The sequence below is a fragment of the Dasypus novemcinctus genome, chromosome 5, assembly GCF_030445035.2.
Source record: "Dasypus novemcinctus isolate mDasNov1 chromosome 5, mDasNov1.1.hap2, whole genome shotgun sequence".
Lineage (NCBI taxonomy): Eukaryota > Metazoa > Chordata > Mammalia > Cingulata > Dasypodidae > Dasypus > Dasypus novemcinctus.
This window is the reverse complement of record NC_080677.1, coordinates 39,887,224-39,906,580: the sequence shown is the minus strand read 5'-3', so window position 1 is coordinate 39,906,580 and position 19,357 is coordinate 39,887,224. Positions and strand designations below refer to the sequence as shown.

The following is a 19,357-nucleotide window of genomic DNA, read 5'->3' as shown; positions in this document are numbered from 1 at the left end:
GAATCTAGTGTTAGCTCTTTTGAATGTGAGGTAAAGGAGGGGAATCTGAGAAGAAATTGGAATGAGGAGATGACCTCTAGGGAGGAATAAAGGGTTTAGCATCACTAATGCAAAAGTGATGATGAAAATCATGAGTAGGAGAAAACTTCAAGGAAGAGAATAAAGAAATGAACTTAATCCACAAGTAAATCTGCAATTAGGTGCCATGAATAAGATGTAGAAACAATGCAAGTGTGGAGAATGCTGGAATCAGGGATAGAAAATGAAGCAGAAAGTGAAAAAGCCAAGGGCTAATACCATCCCCAATATCACATCCAGGGTAGTGCTGGAGCCTGCTCACAATCAGAGCCTCCCAAATCCATGCTCAGTGATATCAAATTCCTAGAAACACACAAACCTCCTACACTGATTACAGAAGAAATAGAAATCTCAACAAACTAATAACAAAGCGACTGAATCAGCAATCCAAAACCCCACAAAGAAAAGCCCAGGACAAGATGGAATCAGAAGTGAATTTTACCAAACTTTCCAAGAATTAAGACCTATCCTGCTCAAACTCTTCCAAAAATTGAAGAATTATGTGACCACCATCATTTTCATACCAAAGCCAGATAAGGATGCCACAAGAAAAGAAAATTACAGACCAATGTCCCTTTTAAACATTTGCAAAAATTATCAACAAAATACTAGGAACCTGAATTCAACAGCGGTATTAGTCAGCCAAAGGGGTGCTGATGTAAAATACCAGAAATTGGTTGGTTTTTATACAGGGTATTTATTTGGGGTAAGAGCTTACAGCTACCAGGCCATAAAGCATAAGTTACATCCCTCACCAGTCTATTTTCACATGTTGGAGCTGCCGATGTCTGCCAGGGTTCAGGCTTCCTGGATTCCTCTGGGCTCAGCTCCTGTTTTCTCCACAAGGTCCGCTGTAGACTATCAGGCGAATGGCTCTGGCTCTCTCCCTGGGGCTCCAGCTTCAGTATCAAACTCTAACATCCAAACTCCACTGAAAACCCCCAACTCTGTCCTTTGCCATGCCTTTTATCTCTGAGTCCCCACCCATCAAAGGGTAGGGACTCAACACACTAATGATGTGGGCTCAATCAAAGCCCTAATCATAACTTAATCATGCCCAAGTACAGACCAGATTACAAATATAATCCAATATCTATTTTGGAATTCATAACCTTATCAAACTGCTGTAGTACATTAATGTACATGTTATTAATAGGGAAAAATATGAGGGGGTGGGGTATATGGGAATCCCCTATATTTTCTGTGTAACTCTTCTGTAATATAAAACTTCTTTAAAAATGAAGTTTAAAAAATATTAAGAACTATATGCCAGTATTTTCAACTGGATTAAAAGAAAAAGGGAAGCATGCTGAGTTTTGTCAGATGTATTTTTAGTCAATTGTGATTTTTTTTTCCTTTCTTTGATTTAATATGTATTACATTGACTGATTTCCTTAAGCTGAACCATTCCTGCATTCCTGGGATTAATCCCAATTGATTATGGTGTAAAATCTGTTCAATCCTCTTAATGTGCCATTGCATTCAATTGCTAGTATTTTGTTAAGGATTTTGTATCTAAATATTCATCATTAAGAAATAAATTATCCATACTTTGTAATTCTGAAAACATTAAAAATAATCTCTATATTTTCACATGAAACAATGTCTAAGACATATCAAATGAAAGTAGGAACAAAGAGTGTAAGTAATTTGACTTCATTTAGGTTTTAAAATACTTTGAAATTCTACCCAGATCTGACAATAGTGGTTATTTCTGGGAAGAACTGTCAAGTTGGTGTAGTGGAGCAAGGGGTAGGGAGGGAGAAAAATTACTGAGATGGTGGGGAGAAATAAACTTTTGCTGGGATATTTTTTAACACATATTAATTTTCTAATACAAAATGTCTTCTTTTTTCCAGGTAAAATGTCCAAAGATGGTTCATGTGGTGGATGTATTTTAAGAAATTTAAGGAGATTCAACTTCTACCATTTCCAAGTATTTCATCTATGTTATCTCTGATACACTGATGGGAAAAATCAATACTTTAAAAATCCTATCATGTATAGGCAAAGCCCTGAATGCATTTAGTGAAATGGGTAAAAAGGTTAAGAATATCATACTTCTTACACCTATTACTGTGCTTCAGAGGCACAAATTGAGAGAAGAAACCATTTTAATCACCTGCCTATTCCTTTGATTAAAAGATGGTGAATGACAGGAATTAGAGAAAAGGTAAGGGGTTCTTTCAGGTTACAGAGATATAATTAGCAAATTCTGATATAAATAAAACCTATGCTAGTGTAGCATGTGACAGATGTTTTGAAGATATTTGAAGGACACCATCATCAGCTTCTCCATATTAAAAAAAAAGCAGCAAAGTAGTACATTCTAGGCAAGAAAAACAGCCACATCTAATTTTTCAAACCTACTGACATTGTGAAAAAACAAATCCAGTTTCAAGTTCAACATGATGCTCCCACTTTTCTTCAAATATACAAATTATTTTAAAATACGATGTGATTGGTAGTAGCACAACTTAAAGCAACATAAATATAATATGGGAAATGTTTATTTTGATAAGTCACATGTATATTTTCATGAACAGTATAAATCAGACAACTTCCGTGGTGTGTGTCTGGGGAAGGGAGATTTAGAATTATTTCTCTGAAATTTAATTTTCTAGATTAAGACACATATGATTATGTATTCAAATTTATATTTTGAAGAAAGTATTTATTAAACATTTTCTGAATGTGCCACTATAACCAAGTCTGGAAAATATATTATAGCTTGTTTCAAACCTTTTTGACTCATCCTTTCTTTAAACCAGAATTGTCAAAGGAAAAATATGTGATTCTATTTTTAATGCAATTTTTAATTTTCTAGTAGAAAAACAAATGGAAAAAATGGTGAAATTAATTTTAATATTTAATCTACTGAATCAAAGATACTATGATTTCAATGGTTTATTTTTTCATACATCTTCAAAATCTATTGTATATTTTACATTAAAAGCACATTTTAATTTACACTAGCCATATATTTCAAGGGCTCATAGCCACTTTATCTAAACTGTCTGGAAAGACACTGGCCTACACCCTTCCACTGTCTGATACATCTACTCGAAGACAGAGTGTAACTGTCTCCACTCTCCAAACTCTGTTTCCTATCAGATTTATATCTAGATATACAACGAGCAGATTTATATATAAAGCCATGTGAGGCTGGCACTGTGTGGTACTACAGAAATGGCAACAAATATGGCTGACATTGGGAGTAAATTCAACCATTCATCTATCTGCAAATAAAACAATTAACATAAGTGGACAATCTTCTTCATAACAACTTCTAATTATTGCCTGTATTTTCTTTTTTATATATACACTGTGTAAATGCATTTGTCTCTTCTATGACATTCCATGAGGGAAGGAACTACATCTACCTTGTTTCTCACTGTACACAGTAAATGATGAAATACTTGTTAACCTAGCTTGTCATTTCATAAAATTTTTCAACTAGTCAAGATACAGTACATATTTTCTCAGTGAAAACTAAAAAGCTGTTTTCTTTTCAGAAAAATTTCTTGTAGCCTAGCCCAATCATTAAAAAGTAATCTTGAAAATTACCCACTAGTTTGAGTCACATTTATTTTGTCTTCATCAGACCTCTTCCTCTAGAATACAACTCAAGTGGACTGACTGAGGCTTCTTTGGCAGACCATGCTAACGTTGAACAACAAAAATATAATACTATTGTAGACATGATAAAGGAAAACCTACAACTGGTAAATGTTCTGGTCTAAAAAGTGAAATAAAAGGGCATATATCATTACTTATTACCCCCAAGACAACAACAAACCCATTCTTTAAAGATAGAAATAACACAGTATTACAATATCATTTTGCGCATCTTGAGATTATAGAAATAATTTCATTTAGTATATGATCTGGAAGAATTCAGGAGTCAAGAGCAAAAGTGCCTCTTACCTCTTTATTCTTACATAAAAGAATGACATTGTAATAAGACTGGTATTACCTGAAGTAATTTATACTAAGGTTTGTAATTTTAGCACACAAAAGCTCCTAATTAAGTGTATCTTGTTTTAGAAACTATCAAAATGCACATGCATTTCATATCATTTAAAACATTTATGTATCTACTGTGTATAAATCAAACTTTCAAAAACTGAATCACGTTTAAAATGCACTTAAGAAAATTACTTTTCTCTTCTCTTTTTTGGTAAGTGTTCTAAAATTGGGGTAACTTCAGCATCCTCATGTTTTCTTTTCCTTTTTTTCTTTTTATGGTCACTTTGGTAACCACTGGAGTCACTGCCTTGGAAAGCAGGGTCTTGGTCCTGATCATCCTGGTGCTTTTTCTTCTTTTTCTTCTTCTTTGGTTCTTCCTCCCAGAGGCCGTCTATATTATTATTTGTCTGTAGGTCTGTCTCTGCCTTTACAGTGAAATCTGCAAAATCTTCTAGCTCTGCAGTACCATCTACCACTTCATAAGTTTCTGGGTCTTTCTTCTTTTTCTTTTTCTTCTTTGGAGGTTTTTCAACAGCTTCTTCAGTGCTGGTTTCTGTTACTTCTTTAGAAAGTTCAGAGCACTTGGACTGTAAACTATAAATTAATAGTTTAAAAAGTTAGTAGCAATAAGCAGAAATAACACAAAAGGAATCAATAACCAAACATCCTAAGATTTTTATAAAGAATTAGAGTAGTACAATATATATAACTATGGCATAAATTTTAAATATCCTATTTTTCAATTCTCTTAACCCAGTGAAATTCTTTGCTTACAAACTATTTCTCCCTGAATGTTTTTCATACATGATATTGGTATAAAAATCATGTCAAATCACATATTCTAACTTTAGATTAGGTTTGGAAAAATTTGATAACTGAACACTAACCCAATACCCAGGATATTAGCCAAACCACTTACTTTACTAGAGAGAAAATACACTTTTGGTAACTAGGAAAGTAATGAAGTTTTCCTACTACTATTTCAATCCTCGTTTCAAATAAATTGCATTATTCTACTTAATCTATTATGAGTCAGTGTTACTTGAAAGTTGTGAGTTACATTATATAACTAAAATAAAAACAAAAATCAGTGAAGTAGCCCACTTGCTAGAATTGCACTCTACTATACAGTATCCACTAGACACATGTGACGATTTTCATTTAAATTAATTTAAATTAGAGGAATAAAATTCAGTTCCTCAGTTGCATTAGTCATATTTCAAGTGCTCAAGAGCAAGACTACTGTACTGTGCCAATACAGCACATTTCTGCCATCACAGAAAGTTCTACTGGACAACTGCTCTTCTTACGGATCAAGGCAAAAGCCAAGCTACAGAAACTGTTAGCATCACCAACAGTATGTCAAGAGCTTTTATTTTCTATTAAATTTGACTCTCATGGAACTATGCTTAAGATTAAGTTTTATAAGACTATCAATACAGAATAACCCCCAAATTAAAGTATCTACCTGGCACATATTAACAATAGTCAAAACAAGTTTTTTATTTCACTTATGTAAAAATAAAAGCAGGCAGTATGATTACAGTTTCAGCAGCTTCAGAGATAAACCTTAAAAAAAATTTTAACTACAAAATACTTAGAAAAATCTTATATTAAAATATAGACCAGTTAGTTAGATGCCAAGCTTTAGAATACTTACTTCATGTACTGTGATAACACTTAAGATTCCTGTTTACACCAACTTTATGATTTGAAAGCATGAATATTCTTATAAACAATTTTCTTTAAGAGGAACCATGTTCTCTAAATTCAGAATTAGACAGAAAAAATTAAGTACGCGGTAATTATGAGTGAACTGACCTAGTGGTATTTAATTTTCCCCGTATACAGAACACTCCAGCAGCATCTGCGTCTAAACGAAATACTTCAAATTCTAGTTCATCACCCACGTTTATCTCTAGGGTCTGCCACTGTTCAGCCAGCATCTGCTCAGGTTTAGGGATAGATGCATTGAAACACCCATGTACTAAACACCCAATGTGGCTGGACGACAGTTTATTAACTGTACCCTGAGAAGAAGAAAAAAAGAGCATAACATCAAAAAAAGATCAACAGAGTTAAAAGGGGGAATCAAACTTTATAAGCATTAAACTGATCTTCAAAGAGAAAACATCAAATTAGCAGTATAATTTAATATGGAAAAAGTTTACCTCAATTAAAAGTCACACGTCACACCAAAACATTGCTTTAGTACACTGTACTTGTTAGAAAGCTCAAACTTTATTAAATAAATAATTGCACATCAATGGTACAAGTGGATAAACAACTAACAACCCCCTTCCCCCCCAAATACTTTAGTCCCCAGTGCAAGGATTTCTGGGGAGTAGATTACTCTATCAGCACAGTGAAAACAACTTCTTGATAATGACTTACATGTAGAAGAAAGCCTGAGACTTCAAGGCAGGAAGCATAAGCTTTTTATAACTAGGATACACATTTTATTTCTATAAACTGATTGAATTTCTAATTCAAAAGTATTCTTAATGATTCAGTGAGCATGACTTAAGCAGCATATTAGAAGATAGCTCACTCTTTACATGTAAATCTTGAGCATGCTATTTTAGCTAAATAACAATATTGGAAGCGTTGAAACTAAAGTAAGTGTGCTATATAGTATTAAGCTTAAAATTAAACTTCCCACAAAACTCATCTTCTATTCTTCCCCAAGAAGCAACATATAAATGTTATATATGATGCAAACCTGATAGTTTTTTAAAAAATCCTATTTTCTAAATTCTATAACTGTAGGTAATACTGACATGTATACAATGCTGTAGATCTATAGCAACCCTTTACAAGTGTGACAGAGTAAAATTTCCTCATCTGTCATTACTAGTAGTCTGGTGTTCTGAGTGGTAGCCCCTGGATGATCCTAAAGTTTTTAAGTCTGAAGCAGCTGCTATGTCTTCCACATCTCTAAGTGCAGAAGAGGTGGCAGTACCACTGTGGTCTGGCACCCAGTTAAACACAAAACATGTCGCAGGTAACAATATTTGGGAGTAAGCCAACCAAATATTGATTCTTCCAGTAAAGGCACCAAAGTCCTTATATGGAAATCAAAATTCTCTTCACTAACCTCATGTTAACAGGTCTCTCTACACTGATGAGTCTGGAACCTGTATTTTTTCTTCTTTTTTAATCCCAAAAGTTCAAATCATCGCATTTCACTGATGGAGAAGAACTTGCAAATATTAATGTGAGAGAAGGGAAAAATAATAACAGCAGTGTGGTAGCCAGGAAAATGTGCTGCTCAGATCTCCGGATATCAGGTCAGAGTTGTCTGAGAGCACCAGGAGCTATCCCTTAGCTCCACCCCCATCACACCCAGGCTATGCCGTCATGTGGTTGCTCCCAAATACCTGAGCACAGCAGGGATGTGAATTCAGGCCCATTCCTGGGAGATGGGAGACTCTTCTGAGGGATAACTGTGACTTGAGGACTCCCTATTGTCTAGGCTTAAACTTTCTCACAGAGCTGTGCAATATGGGACCATTCCCACTCAATCCTCCTCCTCTTCCTCTTGATTCTCCCCATCTTGTCCTGTTCCTTCCCATTTATTTTTCACAGCTGTGTATAACCCCCCACCCCCATCCCTGGCCAAATCTCCTGCATGTCTAATCATGTCTTGGTCTTTGCTTCCTGTTAGACTTGAAAAAACATAAGAAGTATGACCAAAAAGTGACTTCCAAATAATAGGATTTCAGAAACTCCTCAAGGGTTAACTTTAATGTGCCAGTACTGGGCAACATTCTACTTCTAGTTCTAATTCTAGAAGTTCTCTACAATATGTATATCTACACATGTATATCTATGTTCATTGAAGAGGACAGAGGTCAAAAATGTCTTGAATAAATATAAATATACATATAATGTATTGAATATTGAGTGACAAACTCAGGATTAGGTGCTGAGAAAGAACTGGGGGACAAAACAAACATGGTCCCTGCCCTCATAATATAAACAAAGAGATATATAATTACAAATTATGATATATGCTATGAAGAAAAAGGATGGATTGTGTTATCAGTTGGTCATTAAAGACCTCTCTGAGCTTCAACAGGTAACAAGCTGCAACACAAAGGAAAAGAAGGTGGGAGTATTCAGTGCAGAAAAAATAATGGGCACAAAGAATGGAAAGTAATTTAATTTTTTCAAGAAAAAGGGCCAGGATGGCCAGAGCATAGTAAAAGGTTCCAAGGGATAAGACAACAGAGGCCAGATCATTCAGACCTTGTTGGACAGTTTAAGAAGTTCTGATTTTATTCCAAATGCAATGGGAAGCCATTAAAGGGATTTTAAGCAGATCACATTTATGTTTTAACATGACCACCCTGTAGGTTTCCCCCTTCTAATAATCTCACTAAAATGACAGTAAGAATGTGTAAGAGGGAATAAATTCATAAAAGCTCTGAGAATTGGAGGGGAAGGGACAACACATTAGCAGAGACTTGATTAAATTCACTACGAGCTGGAAACTACAGCAGAGGAAATCACAGCTTAAGCCCTAAACCCATAAAAGAAAGCTTAAGTAGAGGTAGGCAGCAGGTATATACAGAGGGAATGGGGAGAGGAATAGAAATCAAGGGCAAGGTTTGAAGAATTGTCTGCATTTCAATTGTCTCTTCTCTCGCCTTACCACCCACTCCCCCCAGAGAACACAGAGATGGTGTTTGCTACCAGAATGAAGCCAAAGAAATAAGTTCTAAGTATTACACCAGCATACATGTTATAAGTAGCTGCCATTTTAAGAGCTCCTGTCAAGGTCACCAAAGATCACCAAGCTGTTAAACCCAATGGTCAATTCTCAGTACTCATCTTATTTGACCAATCAATAGATCAGACACTAATTCCTGAAACATTTTCTCCATGTGGCTTCCTAGACAGTCACTGTTCTCTTCCTGCCTATGGTTGCTCATTCTCAATGTGTCTCCACAACTTCTTCATGCTGGACTGCCCAGAGCTCTTGAGCCTCCTCCTTCTTCAATCTATATTATTGTCTATGAAATGTCTAAAAATTTTTTTGCCTTCCCATCCCAGTAAATTCAAATTGCTAAAGGCCAAAACCTCAGAGTCACCCTTAATTTCAGTATTTCACCATATTTTACATTTAATCTATCAGCAAATACTGTTGGCTCTAATTTCAAAATACATCCAGAATTCTGCACACCCTTTCAGTGTCACTAGTCTGATTTAATTCACTCAAAACCTCTCCCATGAATTTTACAAAAGGCTCCTAACTGGTCTCCCTGCTTCTGCTTTACTGCAGTCTCAATGGTCTATTTATCCCTGCTGTCACACTGTTAAACTGAAGCCATATCATGTCATTCCTCTGCTCAAAACTCCCAGGGCGTCCCATCTCTGAGTATTAACTCACCATGGCTAATGAGGTAGAAAGTGCAGACTGGCTAACAACTCGCTTCTATTCTTCTTCTAACTACTAGAACTAGAAAGCAAGACTTCTTTTCTCAGTCTCCCTTACAAGTGACACTTGTGTAATTTGGAAGGTAGAGGTTAGGTGAGAGTTAGCAACCATGACAACAATGTAGGTCTGAGACTCTGATGTTGAGAGGCAGGTTACTGGGTTGAATTAAGAGCCCAAAAAGCATGTTTTTACTCTTCATTTATACTCTACTCTAGGGTGTGAACCCATTGTAAAAAAGAAGTTTTGGAGATTTTTGAGTTAAGATGTGGCCAACTATATCAGAATAGATTTGAATCCATAATACAGCAGGCCTTATAAAAAGAAACCAGAAGCTAGAAGTCAGAGAGAGGCATGGGGAAGAGCCAGGAGGTGGAAGTCAGTGAATATTGGAAGAGCAGAGGAAAGGAGAAGACACTGCCATGTGATGGGAGGCAGAGACACAAGCCAGGGAATCCCAAGGACTACTGGCAGCCAGGACCAGAACACTAAGATCTAGGAGAAAGTCAGCCTTGCCAATATCTTGATTTTGGATTTCTTCTATCCTCAAAACCATGAGTCAATAAATTGCTGTTGTTAAGGCAAAACCCATTGCATGGTATTTGTCATAATAGTCTGATAAAATGAGACAGTTTTGGGTACCAGAAAATGGAGTGCTAAACAGATACTTAAAACGTGGGAGCAGCTTTGGAATTGGATAATGGGTAGAGGCTGGAAGATTTTTGAGATGCTGGGTAGAAGAAGCCTAGATTTCTTTGACGAGACCATCAGTAGAGATATAAATATTAAAGGCATTTCTGGCAAGGTCGAAGAAATAAGTAAGAGCTATAGAGAAAGTTTCTATCACCATAGAGTATACATAATTCATCATGAGCAGAATGTTGGTAGAAATATGGACCTTAAAGATGCTTCTGGTTGAGGCCACAGAAGGAAATGATGACTGCCATTAATGAAACCTTGAGGAAAGATGATTCTCATTATAAAGTAGCAGAGAACTTGGCAAAATTGTTTTCTAATGTTTGTTTATACCTTTTCTACTCAACTTTACATTGAGGTCCCAGCAATCCCATTAGAGGACGAAAAAAAGAAGAAACAAGTGGCAAAAGGTACATACAAATTGGAAAGGAAGACACACAGTGTAATTATTTATTTGTTATTAATGTACTATGATTGTGTACATAAGAAATCCTAAGGAATCAACAAAGGAAAAAAATGAATTTAGTGAGGTTATAGGCTATAAAGTTAATATATAAAAGTATACTGTATTTCTATATTCTAGAAATTGATAATTGGAAAATTAAGCAATATACACCATCTACAACATCATTAAAGTACTTAGTGGTACTAAGTAACAACAAAATATGTGCAAGAATTCTAAAATAAAATTACAAAACATTGCTAAAAGAAATAAATGAAAACTGTAGAAATGCTCAAAGACTGCAAGGTGAAATATGTTAATAGAAATTCTTCCCAAACTGATCTATATATTCAAAATAATCCCAAGCAAACCTTCAGCTAGCATTTTTGGCAACCTAATTGGCAAGCTAATTCTAAGATTTATATAGAAACAAAAAATATCTAAAATGGCGAAAGCTATCTTGTAAAAAATATATTGGAGGACTAAGACTACTTGATTTCAAAACTCACTATAAAGCTACAGCATAATTGTAAATTGGTATAAAACACAAATAGACCAACAGAACGAAAAGAGACTCATCCTTAGAAAGTCAACTGATTTTCAACAAATGCCTTTGCTAACATTCTATGGGGAAAGGAAAATCTTTTCAATATATGGGGCTGGAATGACTGGATAGCAATATGGAGAAAAAAATGGATCTCAACTCCTACCTCCCACCATATACAAAAAAAATTATTCAAAATTTATTACAGATTTAAGTAGAAAAAGTTAAAACTATACATCTTCTAGAAACTTACAGAAGAATCCCTTTATAACCTGGTGATAGGTACGTTTCTTAGATAGGATTCAGAAAGCAATAAACATAAAAGTATACATTGGACCTCATCAAAATTAAGTGTCTGTTTTTCAGAAGACACAGCTTTAAAAAATTAATAGATAAATCACAGAGAGAAAAAAATATTTGTAATACGTTTATCTGGAAAGATATGAATCAAAATAAAAAGAATATAACTCAATAATAAAAATTTTAAAAACCTATTTAAAAATGGCCAAGGACTCGAACAGGCCTATTTAATGGAACACATGAAAAAGAGTTAATCAGGGACATGCAAATTAGAACCATAATGAGATACTACTATATGCCCACCATTAAAGTGTTAAGTGAGAAATAAGTCTGATGTCTCATGGTAGTTTTTCATAAAGTTAAATATACATCTACCCTGTAACCAAGCAGTTCCTCTTTTTGTTATTTACCCAGAAGAAACGAAAACCCATGTTCATAACAGCTTTATTCATAATAGCTCCAGACTGGAAATAACTCAAATGTGTATCAACAGGAAGATGGATAGCCAAATTGTGGTATATTCATATAACTGAATGCTATCCACAATAAAGAGGACAAACTACCAATACATGCAACAGAACTGGATGAAACTCAAAAACATGTTGAATGAAAGAAGGGAGATTTTAAAAGAGTGCATTCTGAAAAATCCCACTATATAGAATTACAGAACAGGCAAAACTAATCTCTGATAAAAGAAATCAGAACAGTGATTGTATCTGGGGTAGAGATGACTGGAAAGGAGTATAAGGGTGCATTCTGAGGCAGCAGATACATTCTATATCTTCTTGGTTGTATGGTTATACACATCAAAACTCATTAACAGCACACATGATCTATGCATTTTATTGTATATAAATATACCTAATTAAAATTTAAATAAAAATGGAACAAACTGCTCAAAAGTTATTTGAGAATTGTATCTTGTTGTAGGGAATAGAGCACAAAGGAAAATTCTACTTTTCTTTTTATACTTTCTATACAATTAGAATGTTATTTCCATGCACCTGTTTACATTTAAGAAAATAATTTACCCAAAACAAGAGGCAGTTAAGTTTGGGAATTTAAGTGCAAGTTTATTGCCAACTTTAATGGAATCCAGTTGCAGGATCCCAGCTCAGCAGATCAAGGATACTGTTTGTATCAGTAAAACTAATACTAGAAAATAAATTATAAGTGCTTATAAATTTAGTCATTGTAAGATTGACAAATTTTTATAACAGCATCACAGGTAAGTTAGTGGTTCTTACCTATTACAAACTAACAGCACTTTAAAGTTTTTTAAAGAACATATATACACACATATATGACTATATATACACAGAACTTTTGTTAGAAGACAGCAAGTAGTTAGGAGGATAAAAAGATATAGTTCAAGCTTTTTCATACCAATTTTGTCATTTCTAGGTTCTCTTAAAAAAGAGGAAGCCCTTCCACAAAGGACCTTCATTCCTGTGGTGAAGGTTGGCTGCCCTGTTCATCCACTCCCCCAGTCTTTTATGCATTTTCATTACCTGCCTGGCCCGATGGCCATAAGAATTTGGAAATACCTATTTCACATACTGCTCTACTGTTTGAATTCTTCACAAAGAAAATGCATTTGTATATAACTGGAAAATTTTTTAAAATGACAATTTAAAAAAATTATTTTCCCCTAAACATCATTCTGATGCTATGTCAAGAATAAACTAGATAAGGCATATTCTGTACACATATGTGAGTTTTTTGAGAATTGAGTTTTATTAAACTTTCTAAATTATATTATATTATACAAAGAAAGCTAGAAGAAAAAATGATAGACCTACCATAAGCTTTTGCCCTGGTTCAGGGCAGAAAATAACAAAATCTGCTTCAATGTTAAGATGAATGTGTCCTTGATCATCATAAATATCTCCCAGTTCACCCACTACTTTGATGTTGTCATATGCAATGGGGACACCTAAAAGGCTGTTAAAAAAAAAAAAAGACAAGAAAATGATATTTTTTAAATCTTCTTTAAAGTAGGCCTTTATAATACCAATTACATAACCTAAGAGTTCAAAAAGCATACATTACCTAAATATAATCATCCAGGCCAAAAATACAAGAGCATCTAAATAGTCTATAACAAATTTAGTAGTCTAATTTCACCAAAGGGTTCCAATATAATGTCTAAATTAAAAATGATCATTCAAGATTATCAAAATGTCTAATTATGCAATGCCAATAACTGACTTTTTGTCCCTCTATGCTATCCATTTGAGTTCTAGCCATGCTAGAATGAGAAAAATGATGGGATTTGCCAAGGAAAATATTTGCATACTTTTCCAAGTATGACTGAATTAGAGGAAATTTTGGTAGTATTCTTCATTACTGATTTTCTGTACTTAGAACTTGAAGGCATTTAGTATGGAGAGCATTAGGGTTAAAACTGAAGCCAAGGATTTAAGAGAGAAAAACCCCTAAACCATAATTGTTGCTAGTAGATGGAAACAATGAAATTCAACTGCATCATTTATTGAGAACTGACTGTGACACTTACTTTAGATTATTGTAAAAGTTTGGCAGCCAAAATTAGGGGCTAACCATTTTTGTAAAATATAATTTTCAAGTTCTTAAGAAACTTTAACTACTAGGAAAGCACACCTTTCAACATCACTACCTTATTCACTACCTCTTCCAATAATCGTTCCTTCAGGCAAGGCTGAAATCCCTTCTCCTCTCTGCTCCTACAGGACCTCAAGCGGAACTTGGTTCACTGCTCTTAATAATTTCATTTTATTGAACCTACCTGTATGTGTGTGTGTGTATATATATGTTTAGATTCCACACAAACCTCAAAGGCCCTTGAAGGCAGACAATATTTTTGTTGAACTCAAATTTCTAGAATGATTCATAGAGAATAAGAGAATGATTTTATCCGTAATAGCTGTCGTTTTTGTATAACAGCCAGGAGCCACAGAAGAGGAACTTTAATAACAACCCAAGTTAGGAAAATCATCAATTTAGTGACTTACTCAGGAAACACTCTTTTGAGTTGTTAATTTTTGCCTGTGGCTTTTCTAAGCAGGAACCATACCATCACTAAGACAATGTAAGGTACACAGAAAACACAAAGTTAGAGAGCAGGTAAAAAAGTACTAGACAGAAAAACAAAAATTAAGCCTTCAAAAAGTCTTTAATAAAATACGACATTCCACAGGTATTTCCCAGTTAGAAATTTCAGAAATTACCACTAAACAAAATAAACCAGAATTTTGTTTTAAGAAAAATTTCCTTTTCCCATGCAAAGATGAAATATCAGGCAGATACAGTCTACTTAGAGAATAGGTAAAAACATATGGTTCTGTGGCTTTTCTTGTTTCTACTGATCAAAGCCTTCCTTCTCAACTATCAGAGTCATCTTCCAGAGGGGGATGTATTACTGTGCCTGAGGATGCATTTCAGAATGTGTGGTACTATTCACGGTTGTCATAATTATTATCAAAGACCAGGGATGGGAAATGTCCTGCCATGTACAGGACAATCCTATACAATGAAGAAATGTCCTTCACACCACATGTGACTTTGAATGAGCAGACAATCCTTTTTATAAATAGCTGACAAAGAATCTAACTCTTAAAAAAAAAATCTAAAACACAAAGAAAAGCTTTGAATGATTTTAATATGCATGAAAATTACTAGGAATGAAGCTAACATGCAACTTCAAAGATTGTTTTACTTGGAACTTTACCAAGACTTAGTGACTATTTTAGAAAAGTATTTCATCAAAGGGATACTAAATGTTTTATCTGAGTTATCAATTCAAAATGCCAGTATCAATCCAAATTTATAACTCTTAGGTATAGGTGTAGGTAGTAGGCATCCAACCACTTTAGTCTTCCCAGGTAGTCATGCTTTACCAACATGACCACATTAAAATACATTTTAATACACTATATTACAATACTATATAGATTTTCTTGATATAATATAGGTAGATTATATGTTTTTGAATTTATTTTCTGCATAAAAAAGACAATATTTCAGGATACTACAGGTAGTATTGCAAAATACTTCTTATAAAAAAGAGCTATTGGGCCAGATAAGGTTGAGAACTACTGACTAGGGAATATGACAATAGAGACTAAGCACAAAAGTCTTTGTGTAATACATCATACTGTTGGGAAAGCAACTCACAACGTGTAACTTACAAGAAGTCATCAGAAATCGAAAGAGACACTCCATCACATATATCTTTTCCTTGTTTACTTTTATTTTTTGGAATCCATCCTAAGTATTTAGGGTAGGTGGTTCTGCCACCTGGCATGTTTACGAAACAGTCAGATCAAGTTTAAGGGATTTTAGAGTAGAGTAGAAGTTTAAGATGTCTCTGAACTACTGAGAAGGTACATATTTGCCACCTTCAAATAATTCAAGAGCTATCATATGGAAGAGAGGTAAGTTTTTTTCTGAATGACATGAAGGCACAACTTAAAAGTTATAACGTCATTTTAGAAAATGATTTTCTCTAAGCCAAGTAAAAATGGTATGCCTTTAAAAAGCATCCTGGCTCTGTGGAAAAGAGGTAGGTATCTGTCAAATAGGGTATGCTGTTGAGAGGACTTACGAGAACCATCTTCAGTTCCTCCCTTTTTCTCAGTCCCGAACAAGGGGAAGCAAGCCATACCGATTTTACAGGGTGGTCATAAGTTTGAAAACATAAGTAACAACATATTATAAATGGTTGATCGATATTACATTACAATTCACAATATGCTCAATGTGTCCTTTCATTACAATGTATAGTTCAAAGTGTGGTACAAAGCCACAATCTCTGGACATCTGATGTGTTGACTCAGATGATCTGCATCTGATTTGCACATAATATACCTACATCTTTGGCTCACCCCAGAAGTAAGGGGGATGGGTGCATCCAGATCTGTTCAGAGTGTAGCTTCTTCCACATGTGCATATTGCATAATTCAGCTATATAAATTATAATTCAATCAGTCCCTCCCTCCTCTGGTGTAGCCAATCACCTATTGGAGCAACTATGGGTGACTTTCTCCTAACAGGCTAAGTGGCAGCATTAATTGGTTATGGAAAGTAATAAAATATACTAGTTACCTATTTTTCAGATTGTAGCTCTCAAATCTATCCCATCATCACTTTTTTCTTTGATGGTTACAGCCACGTCTTAATTGGTCTCTGTGTCTACTGTCTCAACCTCCTTAAACCATGATTTCATTCTACCAAAGTGATGTTCCTAAAACTGCAAACTTGTTTATGTCCCAAGGACCATTGGTACGTACAATTCTTTCAGGAATGTACTAAATTTCAGAGATAGAGGGTATTGAAAGGAAAAAGCGGTAACCCTGCTTAAGGACATTAAAAAGAACAAAAAAGTGGCAAAGGCAGGAAAGGTAGAGCAAAGTGGCCATTCCCACTGAGCCCTGTCTTCTCAATAATCTCACTAAGCGTTTATGGCAGTGTCTTTGTTCCCCTGCTCTCTTCTCCAATGGCACCTCACTGCCTTTCCGCCATGAAACTATTCCAGTTATATAACAATTACAGAATCATGAACATAGCATACTTTCTCACATCTCTACCCATTTGTTGCTACTCTACCTGTAATGCTACCATGTCTAAGAACTCCTACTTTTATCAAATCATTCTCAAAGTTCCCAAGATCCAATTCATCACTTTCCCTTGCTATACCTTAATATAGATTGCTGTCAAATTTTAATACTTCACTGCACTTAATTGACTTACATTTATACCTCTCCACTAGATCTTAAAGCTCCTTGAAACAAAGATCATGTTTGTTTTTGTATCTCAAACCCTGATATAAAATACAGACAAACAAATGTTTTTTGGTGCATGTAGGAAGCTGGGTATGACTGATGTATATGTTTTAGGAAGCTGAGTGGAGCTCAGGATCTCCTGAGAAAGTGGTGAAAGTTCTGGATACTTTCCCCAAGGAATCTGACATAGGGAAATGCTGCAATTCCAGGGGTTCATGAAATTCCTGAAGAGAAAGCCTAAGTTCTTAGGGAATCCATTCAACCCTAGTTTTAGGACTTCTATTTTGGTATAAAGTGACTTTAATAAGGTACATCTTTTCCCACACTTGTAAAATCTTACTGAATTTTCAAGTAACTTTAGAAGACCTAAATTTAAATGCATCGGAGGGTTGTTTGTTTTGCTTTGTTTTTTTTTCTCACTTCCAGGAGCAACAGGTAGGGCAGATCAAACAGGCTGAACAAACCGCCTGCTCTTATAAACCAAGAACTAATGGTATTTCTTTTATCACCAATCAGGTCCAAACAACAAAAACCGCCCTTCATGTTTTACAATTAAACATATGTACTCATGCTTCACGGACAATTTTTTTTTTATATATAGACTTACAGAATCTACAGAGGGGCTGCATTCCAAATTTTCATTTGTCAAATGAGGAAACATTATCCGGGAGGGGGCTAAAGGATGCGTTCACAGTCAAAGAGAACTGGGCCCACCGAGGCTCCAGGCCTCTGGTCTACTCTTAACCCTACACCACGGTTTTGGAACAAGCTTCTCCCCTCCTCCCACCTACACAAGTCAAGCTAGCGTGATTGGCAAAGTTTTACCGGTGCCCCGGGAGCTTAGTTGCGAGACATTCAAGGGTATCCCATTCGCCCCGACTGTGCTAATCTGCCCACGCCATCAGAACATCCACTCGCTGTCCTCACCCTGCGCCCAAGAGAAGGGGCACGAGGCTAATTTGTGGCGTTGCCCCAAGAAAGAAAAGGTAAAGAAGGAGACTGGTACCTCTCGGAATAGCGCAGAAGCTCTGCGTCGAGCTGTTCTCGGATGCCAGTGCGTTTCCTGTTGAGGTAGCGCGGCGATAAGGCGATGTGCCTCCGGTGAGGCCCGGCGAGCAAGCAGGAGTAGCGGCTACTCACCAGGGCGCAAGCGGCATTGTAGGTGGGCAACTCTAAGCAAGGCAGGACGCCGGCTGGTGCCACGAGAGGCCCCTCAGAGGCCACCTTTGGCGGCGGCGCCTCTGAGCAACCAGCAGCCATGCGGTTAGTCAAGCTTCCCACGGTGCGCGCCACTGACGCAGGCTTAGGCGTCTCTCCCGACGCCCCTTTTTGATGTCATCGACAGCTACCCCGCCCCGACGAATTTCCCCTCGTTGAGCGGCGTATTACATATATGACCAGCAGGGGGCAACCGCGTTTGCAGATCTAGAGGACTGGTAAACGAGGAGCCTGCGGTGATTGCTGAGCATGCGCGAAGGTCAACCAAGTTCTTTCAAAGCGCGAGCGTACCTGTGTTTTCGCCAGTCTTTTTTGAATTAGCTTATAGCCCTAACGCGGGTTCCCGCTTTGAATATTTCCAGTAGTAATTTGGTTTAGTAGGGTTTTTTGGACGGCACAAGAAGTCGACAAATACAGAGTATATTTTATGCGGAAAACTCAATCCCTAAAAAGCAGCTCAAATGCCTCAAATGCAGCACATAAGAAAGTGAACCTACCATTCTCTCTCCAATCCGGCTTCTCTCTTAATTATGTATATGCAAATTCGGGGAATCGCAGCACCTTGCTAGTTGCTTAAACTCAGTTGTCATCCTTGGGACCCAAGCATCCAATCAGACCCCAGGCCGTTGGGGCCCCAATTCAAAACATCTCTCTCATCAGACACTTGGGTCCATCACCGCTTCCAAAATTACAGGACAGGTCTTTCTCTTCGCCTACCTATGGAAATCTCGCTTAATAGTCTTTGGAGCTTCAAGATCTTTGAAACACAAATGGTCATCATAAGCCCTGTTTTAAAGCCCTCCATGGGCACCCCATTTTCCCCAGGATGACTCCAAACTCCTCAATATGGCTCATAAATTATAAGGCCTTTTTATGATTTGCTCCTTCCTCCCAAGTGTCAGCCTCCC

The 19,357-nt window shown here is 36.1% G+C and overlaps 1 protein-coding gene across 1 annotated transcript; it reads right to left on the bottom strand.

The window, feature by feature from the left end:
• Positions 1–1,423: 1,423 nt before the first annotated feature.
• On the bottom strand, positions 1,424–18,601 carry POLR1F (RNA polymerase I subunit F). Its single transcript, XM_004463939.5, has 4 exons — positions 18,238–18,601; positions 13,272–13,413; positions 5,869–6,077; positions 1,424–4,641 (listed from the first exon to the last, which is right to left on the bottom strand). Exons 1-4 carry the CDS (start codon positions 18,489–18,491, stop codon positions 4,236–4,238), a joined length of 1,011 nt encoding a protein of 336 aa, XP_004463996.1. The 5' UTR covers positions 18,492–18,601; the 3' UTR covers positions 1,424–4,235.
• Positions 18,602–19,357: the final 756 nt, after the last annotated feature.

Bases quoted from the DNA above. Each gene is read 5' to 3' on its own strand.
- POLR1F (XM_004463939.5), bottom strand. From the start codon at position 18,491: ATGGCTGCTGGTTGCTCAGAGGCGCCGCCGCCAAAGGTGGCCTCTGAG. The intron at 13,414-18,237 runs GTACCAGTCTCC...TTTTTTTAACAG, and splicing joins CTTCTGCGCTATTCCGAGAG to CCTTTTAGGTGTCCCCATTG. The intron at 4,642-5,868 runs GTCAGTTCACTC...ATTAATTTATAG, and splicing joins GGAAAATTAAATACCACTAG to TTTACAGTCCAAGTGCTCTG.